Consider the following 23,249-nt stretch of genomic DNA (forward strand, 5'->3'; position numbering starts at 1 on the left):
ACGTCAGTTAGGAGCTGCATTATTGATACACACCCATCACCCATTAATTTTCTCCCTTCAGTAAAGAGTGACAACCCCTATCTGCTGGTCTCTGTAAGTATCCAGAAAACAGAGTCACTAAGGGAATGAAGGGAATGGAGGTAACAATCACGGAATACCCTTTATATGCCAAGCGCTGAGCAGAGCACCCCAACTAGACTGTAGATGACTATTCATGTAGTGGCATTTCTGAAGAGCAAAAGGGCCTTGGTGCTTCAGAAACCCCTCACCCCCTCACTCCTGAATTAAAAGTCAATCCATAAATTATATATGCTGGATACTCTTAAGTTGCACACATGCTAGAGAAGGGACTCTGAGCTCATAGCAGTCTTTAAATACCAGTATCGATGATGGATTTGAGAGAAGGTGTTAAAAGAAGGGTCATTGGAAAGGGAAGAAACAGGAAAAGGAGTTGTCACCAAGGTAAGGAGAAGAAGGGAAAAGAAGAGAGAGGTTGGGAGTAGAGTATAAAATAAAATCCACACTCTACGTGACACACTGATTGTGTGAAAGCCAATCTTTAAGCTTCCAGCCAAGTTAGTACACATTATCAGAAGTACATGGGCACCAATAATATTGCCTTTGCTCTGTTCTGTCCACAGATTGACTGAGACAGACACCTTCACGGAAACCTTTATCCTGCGGGTCTATCTCCTGGAACCAGACTGTAACATCATCCGTATGAGTGACAATGTACTGGAGGTGTCTGAATTCTATGGCCTGTCCCGAGCCATTGATAAAAACCTGCTCAGATTTGATTATGAGAGGACGGCTAGTCTGGAGTGTACAGTCAGGCTGGACCCTGTGGGAACTCGGCTGCCAGCCCATGGCCAGCTGGTTGTGGTGGAGCCCTGGCCGGAAGAACCTCGTGGAGATCAACCACACAGTTTTTTCCCTGAGTCTCGTATGATATGTTTTAATACTTATCTGGATGTTACTAAAGCTGACAGATCTGTAAATGATCATCTTCTACCATGACAAAGATTTTTACTTAATATAATTTGTAGCTGGTTGAAAAATGTAAGTTAGTGGTTAAGAGTGTAGACTTTGGAATTGGAAAAACCCGGGCTTGAAAACTGCCTCTGCTATTTATTCCCTGTGTGCTTTTAGGCGAATTATTTAACCTGTCTAAGTCTCTGTAAAACGGACAAGGATAGTGGCTGTTCCATAGGATTGTATAAAGATGGGAGTGAATGAGATCACACACACACACAAAGTGCTTAACACAGTGTCTGGCTCATAGCAAGTGCTCGGTAACTGTCAGCTGTTATTATTAATAGTAAGTAGCAATGGCAGTGGTAGCAAAAGTAGCTGGTGAATTTACTAAGTATTACTAGACTTGGAGCAGGTTTGAGGTAGAGCTGGTGGGCAGCAGCCATGGTTTATTAAATCAGGAAGAGTTAATGGATAACGTTCTTTCTGTTATTCATTTAATTATCACATTTTGGGCACCTCCTAGATGCATAATAGTGTTTCAAGCACTGTGGGAAGACCAAAAAATATAAGGGAAAATCATAGTCACAGTAATACCTTGAATTTGGACAGAAATTTATTGCTGAAAACATGCACAATAAGTCATCTCATTTGGTCTTCACAGCCTTCACAGGGTAGGAAGTAGGATACCCATTTTGTACATCAGGGAAATGTGCAAAAGGCCACTAGAAAAATAAGTGGCCTGTGAGTATCATATACTGTGCAGGAGTGAAAAAGGCAGTTGGACAGAGACAAAAGACTATGTATTAGAGAGATGACTGTGGTTTTCAGTGGGAGACAGCAGGTTGGCTCAGGTGGTCAATGAATATTTGAAGAAAGGTTTAGAAAAAAGATTAAGTCGACCTGAAAAGGTTTTCAGGATTTGAGTGTGTGACAAGCACTAAGGGGAGTGAATTTCAGTGAGTAGAATATTGTAGCAGAGATGGCATGATGGTACCATGGAAGTGGATGCTGTAAAAGAAGACCAGAGCAGGACAGTGGAAGGCCTACAGTGAGCCTATTAGTCAAAGATGGTCCAGCACCAGAAAATGCATTTTATATATTTTTTCTCTTGGTCACTTTTGGTGGTTAAGAACCTGATTGGATAATTGGTCAACTGTTCTTTTCAGTAAAGGCAATGACAGGTTTTCAAGAAAATGACAACCTACTCAGTGAATGATTGGAGGGTACATGTGAGTAGTCTTTGGGTAGTGAGAGGGAATGAGTACCCATGGGAGGGAGGATGGGTTTTTAAATTTTTACAATCATTAATGTACAAGTGACTCTCTTAATTCACTGCTGTACATTCTAGAACTGGGAACAGAACTGAAGTGTCCTGGTGGCAGATGTCCCCTGGGACTGAAGAAAATAGGAAGTCTCAAAGTGAGCTGTGAGGAGTTCTTGCTGTTGGGGCTTCGATATCAACATCTGAGTCCCCCTTCTCCACACATTGATTACATCTCCATCCGACTGGACCTCACAGATAGCAGGAGTAAAATCATATACAAGGTAGAGTCCGTGGGGTTATGTGTCTGTGTCCCCAGCTGATCCACAGCAAGAAAGCCAGTTCCACGGGGGCGCTCGTGCTGGTTCCTGTATGGTTGTGGGTAGAACAGCTCAGCAAACTGCAGACTTGTTCTGCCAGTACGTGCTTGAAACAGTAGCTTTTGTATATAATATCAGTACATAGTTTCCCTTCTCTGCCTCTCTTGTAGCTCTATCATCACTGAAGCAGCTTAGAAAGGACCTGGGTCAGGTTACATGCTAACTTTCTTCTCCCGTTCCCTTCAGTGTTCTTCAGATTCCCATTTCTGCGTTTGTAACTCCTACTCTTTGATGCTTCATTTACTCCTTTATTAGAACCTCCTTTCATCTGTTAGAGGAAATCAGAGGGTCCACCCACCCACTCTGCAAGGCCACAGGAATCTGGGAGAGAGGGGGAGCTCAGTCCTACTTTTATGGCTGTAGCAGATGATATCATTTTCACTCTTTCAGACTTTGAGTTGGAGGACTGGGTTGTCAAGGAGACAGCCCCCCAAGGACTTCCTGCATCTTCCAATCTCTTTTACATTCTCCTGCCCTTTCTTTCCTTTGATCTCTTCCCATGGAAACGATGACAGAAAGTGAAATCAGCCTATATAAGAGATTTGACATGCTATTCTCTTAATTCATGTATGCTGTAACTTGTTTATTTGGGAAGCTGGGGTGACTGTGTACCTGCTGAAACAGCTCAGATTTTGTGCTGATTTAAGATGTTCTGAGATGACATTTGTGGAAGACCTCCGTCTTTCACAGGCTGACTTCTCACTAGGATTTCTCCTAACAGACCCAGTCAAATATTGAACATTATTACCACAGGAATTAATAAAACACGGAATGATAAGGAAATGAGTAAACAGGATTATAGAATTTTATAATTGAGATTTGGAAAAACCGTGAGGTAGTCTGGTCAAACTGATCAGGTAAATCACTTGGGGAGCTTTGAAAGAATAGATTTGAGTCTAACATTAACAGTTAAGAGCATGACTTTGGGCCCAGGTTGCCTGGGTTCAAATGTTAACTAGCTGTGTGACTTTGTACTTTATGCCTTATTTTAAAAATCTTAAAATGGGCATAGTAGTACTTACTTCTTATTGAGAGGATTAAATGAGATAATGCTTACAAAGCACTTGGCACAAAGTTGGACACGTAATAACCTCTATACATATTTTGCTAGTGAAAAAACTGATCATCAGCCAGGTTTGGAAATGATTGGCTTAGCCCAAGCCCCTTGTTTTATAGTGGTAGCCAGAGAAATCGTGAACCTCGCGAACCTTGACTCTACATGCCTGGCTGAGTCAAGACTAAACCCTACGTCTCTTAACGACTAGTCTGTGTCTTCTGTTTGTTTTGAGGTCAAACTCCTTTCCCTTTTAATGCTTTTTTGTATCTGTAAAAAAAAATTAGAGCCATTTTTCTTCCTAATTGATTTTTCTTCTTTTTCCTCTGTATATTGATAAAGGGTTTTATGTTTTCAGATCAGTTTTGTTAGGAGTTTCCCCTTTAAAATAACCTTCCTGTATTATTTAGAATTAACCTATTCCATAGTCAATTTGGCATGTCACAAACAGATATAAAAGTAATATGCTCAACAGCAGAGGATTTATTTTTTAAAAGCACAGAAAGAAAAATAAGAAAACAAAACTAGGGGTATTTCCACCATTTTTATATATATACACCCTTACACACACATACACAAACACACATACAGAGTGAGTGGGGAGGCATGCACACCAGAGTTAGTTTATGGAACTGAATTTATACTGTATTTGAAGTTTTGTATCTTGCTATTTTTTAATTTTTATGCTGGTATAGTCCTTCCTCATCAAGTGACTAAATGACTGTTCACCCGTAATTTCTTATAGATTTAAAAACATTTTCCTGTTTGTATTTGCCTTTTTATTCTGCCTGAAATGAATTTTATCATATTGTGAAACACAGAACAGTTTTTTCCAAGTAGCCAAAATTTTCAACACTATTTGTTGAATAATGGACATGTTTTTAGATGAGTCTTCTATTGTATAGAAAGATATTATGTGTCTATTTCAAGGCTAGCTCTTTTGTTCCTCAGATTTGCCTACCTATTCTTGTGCCAGTACCATATTATTCTAAATATAAAAGGTCTATAATAGACTTTAACATTTTACAGGCAAGTCCTTCCTCTTAGCCGTGAGTCCTTCCTCTTCAAAATTTTCTTATCCATTCTCACCTATTCTTAGTTCTAGGCAAGTAATTAAATATTTATGTTAGTTTTTTAAAAAAAGCCCCTAAATATTTTTTATCAGGATTGGATTAAAACTATAAATTATTTTGGGAAGAATTGGAGTATTGGAACATTTCCATATTGAGTTGTCTCATCCAGACAAAAGTTATCTAACTTCATCGAGGCAAATGATATTTTATATGTTTCTGTAAAGTTTGTAGTTTTCTTCATGTCAGTTGTGCACACTTAAGTCCAGTCCTAGACAGTTTGTTTTTGTAAAATTATTATGACTAGTCTTCTTTTCCTCCACTATTTCTTCTCATTGGTTACCGATGATAGATAGGAGAGCTATTTCTTAGACTAATCTTCTTTTGTCTGGCTTCTTTCTTGAATTCAATTATTCTAAAAATTTTTCAATTCTTTGGGCATTGAAAGACCATAATTACATCTTTCACTAATGATGATAATTTTTTCCTTTCTTTTTCAATAATTATTCCTCTTTTTTCTACTCTTTTCTCCACTGGTTTGGCCAGAATAGTATTAAATATAGTGATGCTTATAAGAATCTTTGTCTTGTACATTTCATCACTGTCAACTGCCCACACTGTCCTTTTTAATGTTTCTTGCCTTGAATTCATCTCTCTTTGAAATTCTTATGGTTACAACTGCAAACTTTACATGATAAGTTAGGATCATCCTTTTACTTTTAATCTTTGTATATAATTTTAAGTGCCTCTCTGGTAAGGCAGATATAATTGGATATTTAAATTTCAGAATATTTGTCTTGAACAAGAGAATATAGGCTATATTTCTGTAATAATGGATATCTGTGGGGTTTTTTTCTATCATCTTGTTTTCTGCTTTCTTGCTAGTTAAAAGAAATTATCTTGCACTCTAGTTTATATTTTCTCAGACTTTATCTTTACTTATTTGAAAAATCTTTATCCCACTTTAAAATTTATTTCTAAATTTAAAAAATTCTTTAACCTATATTTTTAACATTTAAAGTAAAAAATGAAGTCTTTTGCATCCTTCCTATATATTATGAGAATTGATCCTATCTATCCTTTCTCACTGCAATTACTCACCAGCAGGCTTGGTTAATATAATCTGCAACTTTAGTTCCAGTTTATCATTTTTATACCTTATGATTGCTTGCATCATCTTTTATTTCAAGTACACTCTTTTGACATTTGTATCCATTTTGTTAGTATGTTTCAAGTAACATTTTTTAGGCTTAACTCTAGGTTTAATTGGTCTTATTGTTTGGCACCAGTCCTTTCATACTGTAATTTCCCCATTCTTGTTTAAATTATAAATCTTCAAGTGTTTTTCAATGACTCGTGAAGACTAAATAATGTAAACTGTGTGCTGTCTCAGCATATCACTCCTTTGTCTTTATAAATCACGCAGTGAGAAGGGGGTGGGGTTGTCTTCTTCTGTTTCTCTCTTTCTTTGAGCCTTGCTGACTAGTTTCTGAATTTCCAGGCTGGGGGGTGGGTGGTTTGGAGAAGTTTGGAGAGAGAGGTCTTATTGGACCAGGCACTGATGGAATATGACTTCATGTTCTCTGAGTCTGGCAGATGTTTCAAGCTGCTTCTTAGTCTCGGGGCAATTTCATGGTTCCTCTGGAGATCCCCCATTGCGAAGGCCTCTCATCTTGGGAGAGTACATTTCTAGCCTTATTGGTCAATTGCAGTTCCTTTCGACACTCCTAGGATATGATTTCCACTTCCAGGTTCTTTCTGCTCAGATTCTTTGGCTTCTCACAGATGCACCCTAAAGGTCAGGGTCCAGGATGACCCTAGACCAACACTCTGTCCCACTTGCTCCACATCTGAGAACACTCGTTTATTCCTTCCTGCCGCAAACAAGGACTAGAGACTGATCCCAGCACAGATACCATTATTCTTCTGCCTCTGGCCACTGAGCTTCCTCAGGTATGAGCCCAGCATTAGTTCTCTGTGTGCCCCACCAGTAAGAGACACATACTCAGGCTGGCGTGAAGGAAATAGGAATGTGTTAAATATCATACTATTTACCCTGATTTTATAGCATCATTTATATTGTTTCCCCCTTCATCTTTTCTTTCTCCTTCAAAAGTCAGAGAGTGTGTGGTTACCCGTCTATATCAGAGCTGGCATCCCTAATCAGATTCCAAGGGCTGCATTCATGGCCATGTTTATTCTGGAAGTGGATCAGTTCATCCTGACCTCTTTGACTACATCAGTTCTGGACTGTGAAGAGGATGAGACCCCCAAACCCTTGCTGGTGTTCAACATTACTAAAGCCCCGCGCCAAGGCTATGTGACTCACCTGTGGGATCACACCAGACCGGTGTCCTCCTTCACCTGGAAAGACCTAAGTGACATGCAAATTGCCTATCAGCCACCAAAAAGCAGCCATTCTGAGAGGAGACATTATGAGGTAAGAAGGAAGAGAGACAAAGCTGCTAGCCTATTTGGTATTCATAGAGTCATTGAAGAGGCTCCGCCAGTGGAGAACCACCGCTTTGAGAGAGGCTCTAGTGGTCTGATGCTGGACTGACATAGTCTTCTGAGCAAATGCAGGGAAACATGTCTAGCATATTTGCTTATTTGGGGTTAAGAACTTCTTTCACAGAGAGGAAAAGTTAAAAACACTGATAAACTAAGGAACAAGACCTACAGCCTGAAAAAGTGATATTAGGTTGTCAAAAATGAGATCAGGCAACAGCAGAAACCTGAATCAGTTTTGCCTCCATCTGTGGTGTATAGCCCAGAAATAGTGGTATTTTATATTATAAATGGTCAATGTGTGGTTCATATGCAATTGTTTGTTTACAGGTGGAGTTGGAAGTATATGACTTCTTCTTTGAAAGGAGTGCACCTATTACCGTCCACATCTCCATCAGAACAGCAGACACAAATGCCCCGAGAGTGTCCTGGAACACAGGTAAAGTGCAATATAGGAGTCAAGCAACATAGCCTTGAAGGGAAGACAAGAAAGTGTATGGGTCAGGAAAAAAAGGTAGCTTTATTCCCATCTTACACATGAGGCATCTGAAACCAGACAGGTTAAGGGTATCAGATAGTTATCTTTTTGGTTTTGTTTTTCCTGCTGTTAGGGTGAGAAATTTAAATCCAGGATTCTTGTGTCCTGAAACTAAGTTCTTTCCTTTAGAGGAGATAAGCCAAAGATCCCTTTCCACTGATTGAGGCAAAAAAGTGACGATTTGTGATATTGAGCATAGTTGGACTGGGAGAGAAAAGGTCTCCAACTCAAAATTGTTCAGAAGCATCGAAGGAAGGTGTAGACTGTAATCCATTGTCTTATTGTTAAGTTGGGTTGCATGGAAATGAAAATGCATAAATAAGAGTTTAAACTGCTTTGTTTTATTTTTTTAAATTGTGTAACTGACTTACAATTTTATATTAGTTTCAGGTGTACAACATAGTGATTCAATATTTTTATATATTATACTCCATTTAAAGTTATTATAAAGTATTGGCTGTATTCCCTAGGCTGTACAATATATTCTTGTACCTTATTTATTTTACACATAGTGGTTTGTACCTCTTAATCCCCTCTCTCTATCTTGCCCCTCCCTGCTTCCCTTTCCCCACTGGTAACCCGTAGTTCTGTATATCTGTGAGTCTGTTTCTGTTTTTTTCATATTCATTTATTTTTTAGACTCCACATATAAGTGATAACATTGAGTATTTGTCTCTCTGTGACTTATTTCACTAAGCACAATATGCTCTAAGTCCATCCACGTTGTGGCAAATGTCAGAATCTCATTCTTTATTATGGCTGAGTAATATTCCATTGTATACATAAACCACATCTTCTTTACCCATTCATCTGTTAATGGACACTTGGGTTGCTTTCATATAGTGGCTATTGTAAATAATGTTGCTATGAACATTGGGGCACATGTATCTCTTCCAATTAGCATTTTTGTTTTATTCAGGTATACCCAAGTAGTGTGATTGCTGGGTCACGTGGCAGTTTTATTTTTTAGTGTTTTGAGAAACCTCCATACTGTTTTCCTCGGTGGCTGCACCAATTTACATTCCCACCAACAGTGTACGAGTGTTCTCTTTTCACCACATCCTTGCCAACATTTGTTATTTGCATTGTTTTTGAATGATAGTCATTCTGACAGGTGTGAAGGTTGGGGTTTTGATGTGCATTTCTCTGATGACTAGCAATGTTGAGCATCTTTTCATGTGCCTGATTGCCATCTGTATGTCTTCTTGGGAAAAATGTTAATTCAAGTCTTCTGACCATTTTTTTTTTAACATCTTTATTGGAATATAATTGCTTTACAATAATGTGTTAGTTTCTGCTTTATAACAAAGTGAATCAGTTATACATATACATATATCCCCATATCTCTTCCCTCTTGCGTCTCCCTCCCTCCCAATCCCACCCCTCTAGGAGGTCACAAAGCAGCGAGCTGATTTCCCTGTGCTATGCGGCTGCTTCCCACTAGCTATCTATTTTACATTTGGTAGTGTATATATGTCCATGCCACTCTCTCACTTTCTCCCAGCTTACCCTTCCCCCACCCCGTATCCTCAAGTCCATTCTCTAGTAGGTCTGCCTCTTTATTCCTATCTTGCCCCTAGGTTCTTCATGACCTTTTTTTTTTTTTTTAGATTCCATATATATGTGTTAGCATACGGTATTTGTTTTTCTCTTTCTGACTTACTTCGCTCTGTACGATGGCTGAGTAATATTCCATTGTATATATGTGCCACATCTTCTTTATCCATTCATCTGTTGATGGACACATAGGTTGCTTCCATGTCCTGGCTATTGTAAATAGAGCTGCAATGAACATTGTGGTACATGACTCTTTTTGAACTATGGTTTCCTCAGGGTATATGCCCAGTAGTGGGATTGCTGGGTCATATGGTAGTTCTGTTTTTAGTTTTTTAAGGAACCTCCATACTGTTGTCCATAGTGGCTGTATCAATTTACATTCCCACCAACAGTGCAGGAGGATTCCCTTTTCTCCACACCCTCTCCACCATTTATTGTTTGTAGATTTTTGGATGATGGCCATTCTGACTGGTGTGAGATGATATCTCATTGTAGTTTTGATTTGCATTTCTCTAATGATTAATGATGTTGAGCATTCTTTCATGTGTTTGTTGGCAATCTGTATATCTTCTTTGGAAAAATGTCTATTTAGGTCTTCTGCCCATTTTTGGATTGGGTTGTTTGTTTTTCTGATATTGAGCTGCATGAGCTGCTTGTAAATTTTGGAGATTAATCCTTTGTCAGTTGCTTCATTTGCAAATATTTTCTCCCATTCTGAGGATTGTCTTTTCGTCTTTTTTATGGTTTCCTTTGCTGTGGAAAGGTTTTAAGTTTCATTAGGTCCCATTTGTTTATTTTTGTTTTTATTTCCATTTCTCTAGGAGGTGGGTAAAAAGGATCTTGCTGTGATTTATGTCATAGAGTGTTCTGCCTATATTTTCCTCTAAGAATTTCATATTGTCTGGCCTTACATTTAGGTCTTTAATCCATTTTGAGCTTATTTTTGTGTATGGTGTTAGCGAATGTTCTAATTTCATTCTTTTTCATGTAGCTGTCCAGTTTTCCCAGCACCACTTATTGAAGAGGCTGTCTTTTCTCCACTGTATGTTCTTGCCTCTTTTATCAAAGACAAGATGACCATATGTGCGTGGGTTTATCTCTGGGCTTTCTATCCTGTTCCATTGACATATATTTCTGTTTTTGTGCCAGTACCATACTGTCTTGATTAGGGTAGGTTTGTAGTATAGTCTGAAGTCAGGAAGCCTGATTCCTCCAGCTGTTTTTCTTTCTCAAGATTGCTTTGGCTATTTGGGGTCTTTTGTGTTTCCATACAAATTGTGAAATTTTTTGTTCTAGTTCTGTGAAAAATGCCAGTGGTAGTTTGATAGGGATTGCATTGCACCTGTAGATTGCTTTGGGTAGTATAGTCATTTTCACAATGTTGATTCTTCCAATCTAAGAACATGGTATATCTCTCCATCTGTTGGTATCATCTTTAATTTCTTTCATCATTGTCTTATACTTTTCTGCATACAGGTCTGTTGTCTCCTTAGGTAGGTTTATTCCTAGATATTTTATTCTTTTTGTTGCAATGGTAAATGGGAGTGTTTTCTTAATTTCACTTTCAGATTTTTCATCATTAGTGTATAAGAATGCAAGAGATTTCTGTGCATTAATTTTGTATCCTGCTACTTTACCAAATTCATTGATTAGCATTAGTAGTTTTCTGGTAGCATCTTTATGATTCTCTATGTATAGTATCGTGTCATCTGCAGTGAGAGCTTAACTTCTTTTCCGATTTGGATTCCTTTTATTTCTTTTTCTTCTCTGATTGCTGTGGCTGAGACTTCCAAAACTATGTTGAATAATAATGGTGAGAGTGGGCAACCTTGTCTTGTTCCTGATCTTAGTGGAAATGATTTCAGTTTTTTACCATTGAGGATGATGTTGGCTGTGGGTTTGTCATATATGGCCTTTATTATGTTGAGGTAAGTTCCCTCTATGCCTAGTTTCTGCAGGGTTTTTATCATAAATGGGTGTTGAATTTTGTCAAAAGCTTTCTCTGCATCTATTGAGATGATCAGATGGTTTTTCTCTGTCAATTTGCTAATATGGTGTATCACATTGATTGATAGGGGTATATTGAAGAATCCTTGCATTCCTGGGATAAACCCCACTTGATCATGGTGTATGATCCTTTTAATGTGCTATTGGATTCTATTTGCTAGTATTTTGTTGAGGATGTTTGCATCTATGTTCATCAGTGATATTGGCCTGTACTTTTCTTTCTTTGTGACATCTTAGTCTGGTTTTGGTATCAGGGTGATGGTGGCCTCGTAGAATGAGTTTGGGAGTGTTCCTCCCTCTGCTATATTGTGGAAGAGTTTGAGAAGGATAGGTGTTAGCTCTTCTCTAAATATTTGATAGAATTCGCCTGTGAAGCCATCTGGTCCTGGGCTTTGTTTGTTGGAAGATTTTGAATCACAGTTTCAATTTCAGCACTTGTGATTGGTCTGTTTATATTTTCTGTTTCTTCCTGGTTCAGTCTCTGAAGGTTGTACACTTCTAAGCGTTTGTCCATTTTTTCCAGGTTGTCCATTTTATTGGCATATAGTTGCTTGGAGTAATTTCTCATGATCCTTTGTATTTCTGCAGTGTCAGTTGTTACTTCTCCTTTTTCATTTCTAATTTGTTGATTTTGAGTCTTCTCCCTTTTTTTCTTGATGAGTCTGGCTAACGGTTTATCACTTTTGTTTATCTTCTCAAAGAACCAGGTTTTAGTTTTATTGATCTTTGCTATCGTTTCCTTCATTTCTTTTTCATTTATTTCTGCTCTGATCTTTATGATTTCTTTCCTTCTGCTAACTTTGGGGTTTTTTGTTCTTCTTTCTCTAATTGGTATAGGTGTAAGTTTAGATTGTTTATTTGAGATGTCTCTTGTTTCTTAAGGTAGGATTGTATTGCTATAATCTTCCCTGTTAGAACTGCTTTTGCTGCATCCCATAGGTTTTGGGTCATCGTGTTTTCATTGTCGTTAGTTTCTAGGTATTTTTTGATTTCCTCTTTGATTTCTTCAGTGATCTCTTGGTTATTAAGCAGTGTATTGTTTAGCCTCCATGTGTTTGTATTTTTTACAGATTTTTTCCTATAATTGATATCTAGTCTCATTTCAATTTTCTTAAATTTACCAAGGCTTGATTTGTGACCGAAGATATGATCTATCCTGGGGAGTGTTCCATGAGCACTTGAGAAGAAAGTGTATTCTGTTGTTTGGGGATGGAATGTCCTACAAATATCAACTAAGTCCATCTTGTTTAATGTATCATTTAAAGCTTGTGTTTCCTTATTGATTTTCATTTTGGATGATCTGTCCATTGCTGAAAGTGGGCAGTTAAAGTCCTCTACTATGATTGTGTTACTGTCCTTTCCCCTTTTCTGGCTGTTAGTATTTGCCTTACGTATTGAGGTGCTCCTGTGTTGGATGCATCAATATTTACAATTGTTATTTCTTCTTCTTGGATTGATCCCTTGATCATTATGTAGTGTCCTTCTTTACTTCTTGTAATAGTCGTTGTTTTAAAGTCTATTTTTTCTGATATGAGAATTGCTACTCCCGCTTTTGATTTCCATTTGCATGGAATATCTTTTTCCATCCCCTCACTTTCAGTCTGTATGTGTCCCTAGGTCTGAAGTGGGTCTTTTGTAGATAGTATATATATGGGTCTTGTTTGTGTATCCATTCAGCCAGTCAGTGTCTTTAGTTGGAGCATTTAATCCATTTACATTTAAGGTAATTATCGATATGTATGTTCCTATTACAATTTTCTTAATTGTTTGGGTTTGTTATTATAGGTCTTTTCCTTCTCTTGTGTTTCCTGCCTAGAGAAGTTCCTTTAGCATTTGTTGTAAAGCTGGTTTGGTGGTGCTGAATTCTCTTAGCTTTTGCATGTCTATAAAGAGATCCTTGTTGGGTAGAGTAATCTTGGTTTTAGGTTTTTCCCCTTCATCACTTCAAATATGTCCTGCCACTCCCTTCTGGCTTGCAGAGTTTCTGCTGAAAATCAGCTGTTAACCTTATGGGGATTCCCTTGTGTGTTATTTGTTGTTTTTCCCTTGCTGCTTTCAATATTTTTTCTTTGTATTTAATTTTTGATAGTTTGATTAGTATAAGTCTTGGTGTGTTTCTCTTTGGATTTCTCATGTATGGGACTCTCCGTGCTTCCTGGACTTGATTAACTATTTCCTTTCCCATATTAGGGAAGTTTTCAACTATAATCTCTTCAAATATTTTCTCAGTCCCTTTCTTTTTCTCTTCTTCTCTGGGACCCCTATAATTCGAATGTTGGTGCGTTTAATGTTGTCGCAGAGGTCTCTTGAGACTGTCCTCAATTCTTTCCATTCTTTTTTCTTTATTCTGCTCTGCAGTAGTTATTTCCACTATTTTATTTTCCAGGTCATGCATCCGTTCTTCTGCCTCAGTTATTCTGCTATTGATCCCTTCTAGAGAATTTTTAATTTCATTTATTGTGTTGTTCATCACTGTTTGTTTGCTCTTTAGTTCTTCTAGGTCCTTGTTAAACGTTTATTTTCTCCATTCTATTTCCAAGATCTTGGATCATCTTTACTATCATTATTCTGAATTCTTTTTCAGGTAGACTGCCTATTTCCTCTTCATTTGTTTGGTCTGGTGGGTTTTTACCTTGCTCCTTCATCTGCTGTGTGTTTCTCTGTCTTCTCATTTTGCTTAACTTACTGTGTTTGGGGTCTCCTGTTCACAGGCTGCAGGTTCGTAGTTCCCGTTGTTTTTGGTGTCTGCCCACAGTAGCTAAGGTTGGTTTAGTGGGTTGTGTAGGCTTCCTGGTGGAGGGGACTAGTGCCTGTGTTCTGGTGGATGAGGCTGGATCTTGTCTTTCTGGTGGGCAGGTCCTTGTCTGGTGGTGTGTTTTGGGGTGTCTGTGGCCTTTTTATGATTTTAGGCAGCCTCTCTGCTAATGGGGTGTGTTGTGTTCCTGTCTTGCTAGTTGTTGGGCATAGGGTGTCCAGCACTGTAGGTTGCTGGTCGTTGAGTGGAGCTGGGTCTTAGCGTTGAGATGGAGATCTCTGGGAGATTTTCACCGTTTGATATTATGTGGAGCTGGGAGGTCTCTTGTGCACCAATATCCTGAACTTGGCTCTCCCTTCTCTGAGGCACAGCCTGACACCTGGCCGGAGCACCAAGAGCCTGTCATCCACACGGTTCAGAATAAAAGGGAGGAAAATAAAAGAAAGAAAGAAAAAATAAAGTTATTAAAATAAAAAGTTATTATTAAAAAAATTTTTTTAAGTATTAAAATAAATAATACTTAAAAAAATAAATAAATTAAAAAAAATACTTTTAAGTATTAAAAAGGAGAGCAACCAAACCAAAAAACAAATCCACCAATGATAACAAGTACTAAAAACTATACTAAAAAAAAAACAAACAAAAAAAAACGGACTGACACGACCCTAGGACAAATGGTAAACGCAAAGCTATACAGACAAAATCACACACAGAAGCATGCACATACACACTCAGAAAAAGAGGAAAAAGGAAAAAAAAAAAATATCGTTGCTCCCAGAGTCCACCTCCTCCATTTGGGATGATTCGTTGTCTATTCATGTATTCCACAGATGCAGCATACATCAAGTTGACTGTGGAGATTTAATCCGCTGTTCCTGAGGCTGCTGGGAGAAATTTCCCTTTCTTTTCTTTGTTTGCACAGCTCCTGGGGTTCAGCTTTGGATTTGGCCCCGCCTCTGCGTGTAGGTCGCCTGAGGGCGTCTGTTCTTCACTCAGACAGGACGGGGTTAAAGGAGCTGCTGATTCGGGGACTCTGGCTCACTCAGGCTTGGGGGAGGGAGGGGTACGGATGCGGGGAGAGCCTGCGGCGGCAGAGGCCGGTGTGACGTTGCACCACCCGGAAGCGTGCCGTGAGTTCTCCCGGGGAAGTTGTGCCTGGATCACGGGACCCTGGCAGTGGCGGGCTGCACAGGCTCCCCGGACGGGGGGTGTGGATAGTGACCTGTGCTCGCACACAGGCTTCTTGGTGGCGGCAGCAGCGGCCTTAGCATCTCATGCCCGTCTCTGGGGTCCGCGCTTTCAGCTGCGGCTCGCGCCCGTCTCTGGGGCTCTTTTAAGCAGCGCTCTGAATCCCCTCTCCTCGCACACCAGGAAACAAAGAGGCAAGAAAAAGTCTCTTGCCTCTTCAGCAGGTTAAGACTTTCTCCCGGACTCCCTCCCGGCCAGCTGTGGGGCACTAGCCCCCTTCAGGCTGTGTTCACGCCGCCAACTCCAGTCCTCTCCCTGGGATCCGACTGAAGCCCGAGCCTCAGTTCCCAACCCCGCCCGCCCCCGCGGGTGAGCAGACAAGCCTCTCTGTCTGGTGAGTTCTGGTCGGCACCGATCCTCTGTGCGGGAATCTCTCCGCTTTGCCCTCCGCACCCCTGTTGCTGTGCTCTCCTCCGTGGCTCCGAAGCTTCCCCCCTCCGCCACCCGCAGTCTCCACCCGCGAAGGGACTTCCTAGTGTGTGGAAACATTTCCTCCTTCACAGCTCCCTCCCACTGGTGCGGGTCCCGTCCCTATTCTTTTGTCTCTGGTTTTCCTTTTGCCCTACCCAGGTACGTGGGGAGTTTCTGCCTTTTGAGAGGTCCGAGGTCTTCTGCCAGCGTTCAGCAGGTGTGCTGTGGAGTTGTTCCACATGTAGATGTATTTCTGATGTATCTGTGGGGAGGAAGGTGATCTCCACGTCTTACTCTTCCTCCATCTTGAAGCTCCTCCTTCTGACCGTTTTAAAATCAGATTGTTTGGTTTTCTGCTGTTGAGTTGTGTGAGCTGTTTATATATTTGGATATTCAGTAAGTTGTCTTTTCATTTTGTTGATGGTTTCCTTTGCTGTGCAAAAGCTTTTACGTTTGATTAGATATCATTTGTTTATTTTTGCTTTTGTATCTGTTGCCTTAGGAGAAAGAGCCAAAAAAATATTGCTATGATTTATGTCAAAGAGTGTTCTGCTATGTTTCCTTCTAGGAGCTTTATGGTTTCCAGTCTTACATTTAGGTCTTTAATCCATTCTGAGTTAATTTTTGTATATGACATGAGATATTGTTGGAATTTCATTCTCTTACGTGTAGGGGCCTGATTTACTGCAGGACTTTGCCTGAATTGAGCCAGTGGTATAGGGAACTGTTACTGTTCCTTCAATCTCTAGACTGACTTACTTTACAGACCCAGAGCCCTTTGAAAAGGAGGCAGGCACATTTGAGGAAGACACTTCAGTAATATCACAAACATATAAGGGGACTCCCCTTCCCCAGTGGGACCTGTAGACATTTTTCATGGTCACTGCACACTGAGACTAGGCAACTACCTCAAACTTCTAGGAATTATTGAACAGTGACTTTGCAACAACACTGGTACCTGGGGACACAGGATGCCATTGTAGTGGGAGTTCACAGAGTCTGCGTTTAGGAGATAAATGGATTTTTAACCAGGATATCTCTCAGCGGTCTCAGTGGAACCCTGATTATCACTCATGGTTTATTTTGTAGTTTCTGTGTGGTAGTTTAAATAGCTACCCTCAGCAGATAGTAGAATCCTCACTTTAGCTCCCAGACTCTTACAATAAAGGCTATTATGGTCTAAAAGACCAAAGGAAGCATGTGGTATTTCACTTGCCTAAAAAAATAATAAATCAAAAGCAATACTACATTCCTTGGGGGAACCTCATGTATTAGAACCACCACCAAAGATGTGAAAAGAGTGGTGCAGTCTTACCACATCCTCATTTTTTATTTATTTATTTACTTACATTTCTTTTTTCAGAAAAATTTATTGCAGTATAGGTGATTTACAGTGTTGTGTTAGTTTCAGGTGTACAGCAAAATGATTCAGTTATACATATATTCATTCTTTTTCAGGTTCTTTTCTCATATAGGTTAACACATAATATTGAGAAGAGTTCCCTGTGCTATATAGTAGGTCCTTGTTGGTTATCTATCTTATATATAGTAGTGTCTGTATGTTAATCCCAAGTTCCTGATTTAATGTTTCCCCCCTTCTTTCTCCTTTGGTAACCATAAGTTTGTTTTCAATATCTGTAAGTCTGTTTCTGTTTTGTAAATAAGTTCATTCGTATCATTTTTAAAAATTAGATTCCACATGAGTGATATCACATGATATTTGTCTTTCTCTGTCTGACTTACTTCACTTAGTATGGTAATATCTAGGTCCATCCATGTTGCTGCAAATGGCATCATTTCATTCTTTTTTCTGGCTGAGTAATATCCATTGTATATACGTACCACATCTTCTTATCCATTCCTCTGTCAGTGGACATTTAGGTTACTTCCATGTCTTGGCTATTATAAGTAGTGTTGCAGTGAACATTGGGGTGCATGTATCTTTTCAGATTATGGTTTTCTCTCGATATATGCCCAGGTGTGGGATTGCTGGATCATATGGTAGTTCTATTTATAGTTTTTTAAGGAACCTCCATAGTGTTCTCCATAGTGGTTGTACCACTTTACATTCCCACCAACAGTGCAAGAGGGTTCCCTTTTCTCCACACCCCCTCTAGCCTTTATTGTTTGTAAACTTTTTGACAACGGCCATTCTGACCAATGTGAGGTGATACATCATTGTAGTTCTGATTTGCATTTCTCTGATAATTAGTGATGATTTTCATGTGCCTATTGACCATCTTTATGTCTTCTTTGGAGAGGTGTCTATTTAGATCTAATACCCAGTTTTTGATTGGGTTGTTTGTTTTTTGACATAGAGCTATGTGAGCTATTTGTATATTTTGTAGATTAATCCCTTGTCAGTCGCATCATTTGCAAATATTTTATCCCATTCTATGGGCTGTCTTTTATTTTGTTGATGGCTTCCTTTGCTGTGCCTAAGCTTTTGAGTTTAATTAGGTCCCATTTGTTTTTGTTTTTATTCTCATTACTCTAGGAGGTGGACCAAAGAAGATATTGCTGTGATTTATGTCAAAGAGTATTTGCCTGTGTTTTCCTCCAACTGTTTTATATTGTCCAGCCTTAAATTTAGGTCTTTGATCCATTTTGAGTTTATTTTTGTGTATGGTGTTAGAGAATGTACTAATTTCATTCTTTTACATATAGCTGTCCAGTTTTCCCAGCACCACCTCTTTTTTCCATTGTATATTCTTACCTCCTTTGTTATGGATTAATTGACCATAAGTGTGTGGGTTTATTTCTGGACTTCCTATTCTGTTCCATTGATCTGTGTGTCTGTTTATGTGCCAGTGTCATACTGTTTTGATTACTATAGCTTTGTAGTATAGTCTGAAGTCAGGGGGCATGATACCTCCAGCTTTGTTCTTTTTTCTCAAGATTGCTTTGGCAATTCTGGGTCTTTTATGGTTTTATGTTAATTTTAGGATAATTTGTTCTAGTGTGAAAAATGTCATGGGTGTTTTGATAGGGATTACGTTAAATCTGTAGATTGCTTTGAGTAGTATGGACATTTGAACAATATTAATTTTTCCAATTCATGAACATGGGCTATCTTTCCATTTCTTTGTATCATCTTCAATTTCTTTCAGCCTTCTGTAGTTTTCAGAGTACAGGTCTTTCACCTTCTTCGTTAAGTTTATTCCTAGGTATCTTATTCTTTTTGATGCAGTTTTAAAAAGGATTGTTTTCTCTTTATGATTGTTATTATTAGCTTATAGAAAAGCAACAGATTTCTGTATATTAATCTTGTATCCTGCAACTTTACCGAGTTCACTTATTAGTTCTAATAGTTTTTTGGTGGAGGCTTTAAGGTTTTCTGTATATAGTATCATGTCATCTGCAAATAGAGACAGTTTTTTGTTTGTTTTTTTGTGGTACGTGGGCCTCTCACTGCTGTGGCCTCTCCTGTTGTGGAGCACAGGCTCTGGACGTGCAGGCTCAGCGGCCATGGCTCACGGGCCCAGCCGCTCCGCATCATGTGGGATCTTCCCGGACCGGGGCACGAACCCATGTCCCCTGCATCAGCAGGCACACTCTCAACCACTGCACCACCAGGGAAGCCCAATAGTGACAATTTTACTTCTTCCCTTCCAGTTGGATGCCTTTTATTTCTTTTTCTTGTCTGGATGCTGTGGCTAGGACTTTCATTACTGTGTTAAATAGAAGTAGAGAGAGTGGTCATCCTTGTTTTGTTCCTGAGTTTAGCAAGAAGCCTTTCAGCTTTTCGCTGTTTAGTATGATGTTAGCTGTGGATGTGTCATAAATGGCCTTTATTATGTTGACATATGTTCCCTCTATGCCAACTTTGATAAGAATTTTCGTCATGAAAAGGTGTTGAATTTTATCAGATCCTTTTTTTGCACTTATTGAGATGATCATGGGATTTTTACCTTCCTTTTGTTAATGTGGTGTATCGTATTGATTGATTTGTGGATCTCGAACCATCCTCGCTTACCTGAAATAAATTCTACTTGATAATGTTGTATGATCCTTTTAATATATTGTTGATTTGGGTTTGCTAATATTTTGTTGAGGAATTTTGCCTCTATATTCATCAGAGATATTGGCTGGTAATTTTGTCTAGTTTTGGTATCAGATTCATGGTGGCCTTGTAGAGTTAATTTGGGAGAGTTCTCTCTGTTTCAATTTTTTAGAAATAGTTTGAGAAAGATAGGTATTAGCTGTTTTTTAATATATATTTGGGAGAATTACCCAGTGAAGCTGTCAATCCTGGGCTTTTGTTTACTGGCAGTTTTTTTTTATTGTTTAAAAAAAAATTTTTTTTTATTACTAATTCAGTTTCACTACTGGTGCACAATCTGTTCAGATTGTCTGTTTCTTCCTGATCCAGTCTTGGAAGAGTGTATGTTTCTAGAAATTTATCCTTTTTCTCTAGGTTGTGTAATTTGTTCACATATAACTGTTTGTATTATTCTCTTATGATTTTTTTCTCTGTGATATCAATTATTTCTCCTCTTTCATTTCTTACTTTGTTTATTTGAGTCCTCTCTATTTTTCTTGATGAACCTGGACACAGGATTATTGTTTTTGTTTAACCTTTCAAAAAAACAGATTTTCGTTCCATTGTTTTTTTTCTATTGTTTTTTTTTTTGTCTCTATTTTTATTTATCTCCTCTTTGATCTTTATAATTTTCTTCCTTCTGCTGACTTCGGGCTTCCTTTGTACTTCTCTTTCTGATTCCTTTAGGTAGTAGGGTAGGTTGTTTTTTAAGATTTTTCTTGTTTCTTAGGGTAGGCCTGTATTGCTATAAACTTCCCTCTTAGAACTGCTTTTTCTGTGTTACACAGATTTTGGAAAGTTGTGGGTTTATTTTTTTTTTCATTTCTCTCAAAGTATTTCCTGATTTCCTCTTGATTTTCTTCATTGACCCATTGGTTTTTTTAGTAGCATGTTTTTTAGTCTCCACGTGTTTGTGTTTTTCTCATTTTTCTTCCTGCAGTTGATTTCTGGTCATACCATTGTAGTTGGAAAATGCTTGATATCATTTCTATTCTCTTAAATGTTCTGAGACTTGTTTTGTAGCCTACCATGTGATCTATCCTGGAAAACATTCTCTGTACACTTGAAAAGAATGTGTATTCTGCTGTTTTTGGACGAAATATCCTGTAGGTATCTGTTAAGTTCAACTGGTCTAAAGTGTCATTTAAGACTATTATTTCCTTGTTGACTTTATGTCTGGATGATCTGTCCATTGATGTAAGTGAGGTGTTAAATTCCCCTAATATTATTGTATCATTGTCAATTTCTCTCTTGATGTCTGTTAATATTTGCTTTATATACTTAGTTGCCCCTATATTAGGCATATTTGTTAGCAAATGTTATATCCTTTTCTTCTGTTTATCCCTTTATCATTATATAATGCCCATTTTGTCTTTTGGTAAGACTTTGTTTCAAAGTCTATTTTGTCTTGTACGAGTATGCCTACCCCCTGCTTTCTTGTCATTTCCATGAAGCTCTTTTTTCCATCACCTCACTTTCAGTCTGTGTGTTTTTAGCTCTGAAGTGGACCGCTTGTAAGCAGCACATGGATGGATCTTGGGTTTTATTGTGTGTGGTTTTTTTTTAATCCAATCAGCCATCCTATGTCTTTTCATTGAAACATTAAGTCCACTGGCATTTACAGTGATTATTGATAGGTATGTACTTATTGCCACTTCGTTACTTGTTTTCTGATTCTTTTTGTTGTTCCTCTCTGTTCTTTTCTTCTTTTAGTTGCTTCCCTTGTGTTTGATGGTTTTCTTTAGTGGTATGCTTGTGTTCCTTTACTATATATTTGCTTTTACTAGTGGGATTTTTCCTTTCCTGCAGATTCTTACTTCTTGTTGTAGCCTGTTCTTTTCCACTTAGAGAAGAACCGTTAACATTTCTTTTAGAATTGGTTTAGTGTTGATGTACTCTTAGTTTTTGCTTATCTGAGAAGTTCTTTATCCCTCCTTCAATTCTGAATGATAATCTTGCTGGATAGAATATCCTAGGTTGTAGGTTTTTCCCCTTTCAGCACTTTAAATATATCATGCCACTTCCTTTTGGCCTGCAAAATTTCTTCAGAAAAATCCACTGGTAGCCTTATGGGGGTTCCCTTGTATGTGATTCTTTGTTTTTCTTTTGCTACCTTTAGAATTCTCTTTTATCTTTAACTTTTGCCATTTTAATTATGATATGTTTTGGTGTGGTTCTCTGATTTCATCTTGTTTGGGATGCTCTGTGCTTCCTGTACCTGGATATCTGTTTTCTTCTTCAGGTTTGGAAAGTTTTCAGCTATAATTCCATCAAATAAATTTTGACCCCTTTTTTTTCTCTCTTCTCCTTCTAGGACCCATGTAATGTGAATGTTATTATGTTTGATGTTGTTCCAACCGTCCCTTAAACTGTTTTCATTTTAAAAAATTTGTTTCTCTTTTTGCTTATCTGATTGGATGTTTTCCATTATTCTATCTTCCAGAACACTATGTGTTCCTCTGTATCACTTAGTCTGTCATTAATTATTTCTAGTATGTTTTTCATTTCAGTTATTGTATATTCAGTTTTGACTGTTTTTTTTCATATTTTCTAGTTCATCTATTCCCTAGTTCAGTTAACATTCTTATTACTAATCTTTTTCTGGTAATTAATTCATCTCTGTTTCACTGGTTGGTTTTTCAGGTTTTTTTCCTTCTTTCGTTTGAAATAAAATCCTGTCTTCTTGTTTTGGTTAACTTTCTCTGTCTCTATAAAATTAGGTAAAAGTTACCTATCCTGGTCTTGAATGTGTGTCCTTGTGTGAGAGCATCCCTATACAGTCTGTGTGTTCCCAGTGGATTTCACAGGAGAGCTTGATCTGGTGTGAACATAAGTCATGTCTTTCCCCAGAGCATGCTGGCAGCTATCAACTTTGTAGGGGTTGGGGCTGGAGATGGAGGAGCTAGAGCCAGAGCCAGGTGTGAGTGGGAGCTTCTCCTCTGCTCAGTGGCCAACACCACCCTGGAGCTGGAGCGGAAACCCTGGGTTGGGCTCAAGCCAGCTCCCTCCCCCGCAACTGTGCACTCTCCTCAGCTGTGGCAGCCCTGATTCTAGTGGAGAACTGTGCCTCAGAGCAAGAGGGGTTGGAAAGGGTGCCTGGCATGGGCCAGGGCACGCACTGAGGCAGTTGTGGGAAACCAGCCAGAGTCCTGGGCAGTTTCAATCTGCTTTCTCTCTCTTGTCATGGGAGTGAGCGAGAATGTGTGTGTTCTTCATGAGCAGAGTCTAGATTTCTTACAGCCCTGTTGTCAGTCCTATTGGTTTTCAAATCTTCTAAGGGCACTCGTCCTCCCACTGTTGGACCCCAGGGCTGGGGGACCCAGTATGTGGTTCAAGCCACTCCCCAGGGATATCTCCACCCTTGTAATCCCCCTCCTCTTCTGTGTCCCCTCCTAGGGGTGCAGGTCCCAACCTGATAGATTCTCTTCCTTTCCTCCCCAACT

The 23,249-nt window shown here is 38.8% G+C and overlaps 1 protein-coding gene across 2 annotated transcripts in view; it reads left to right on the top strand.

The window, feature by feature from the left end:
* Nucleotides 1-23,249, top strand: part of FREM1 (FRAS1 related extracellular matrix 1) — a 168,421-nt gene that overhangs the window by 22,928 nt on the left and 122,244 nt on the right. The window contains exons 4-8 of one of the 2 annotated variants that reach the window (XM_033439761.2): nt 642-943; nt 2,324-2,520; nt 6,857-7,180; nt 7,579-7,687; nt 7,860-8,124. In XM_033439761.2, the coding sequence (XP_033295652.1) occupies nt 642-943; nt 2,324-2,520; nt 6,857-7,180; nt 7,579-7,687; nt 7,860-7,864 (937 nt within the window). In that variant the 3' untranslated portion in view covers nt 7,865-8,124. Of the gene's footprint in view, nt 1-641; nt 944-2,323; nt 2,521-6,856; nt 7,181-7,578; nt 7,688-7,859; nt 8,125-23,249 lie in introns of those variants that run through there. The other variant, XM_033439762.2, reaches the window with a different exon arrangement.

This window comes from Orcinus orca, chromosome 6, assembly GCF_937001465.1.
Source record: "Orcinus orca chromosome 6, mOrcOrc1.1, whole genome shotgun sequence".
NCBI classification, from domain to species: Eukaryota; Metazoa; Chordata; class Mammalia; order Artiodactyla; family Delphinidae; genus Orcinus; species Orcinus orca.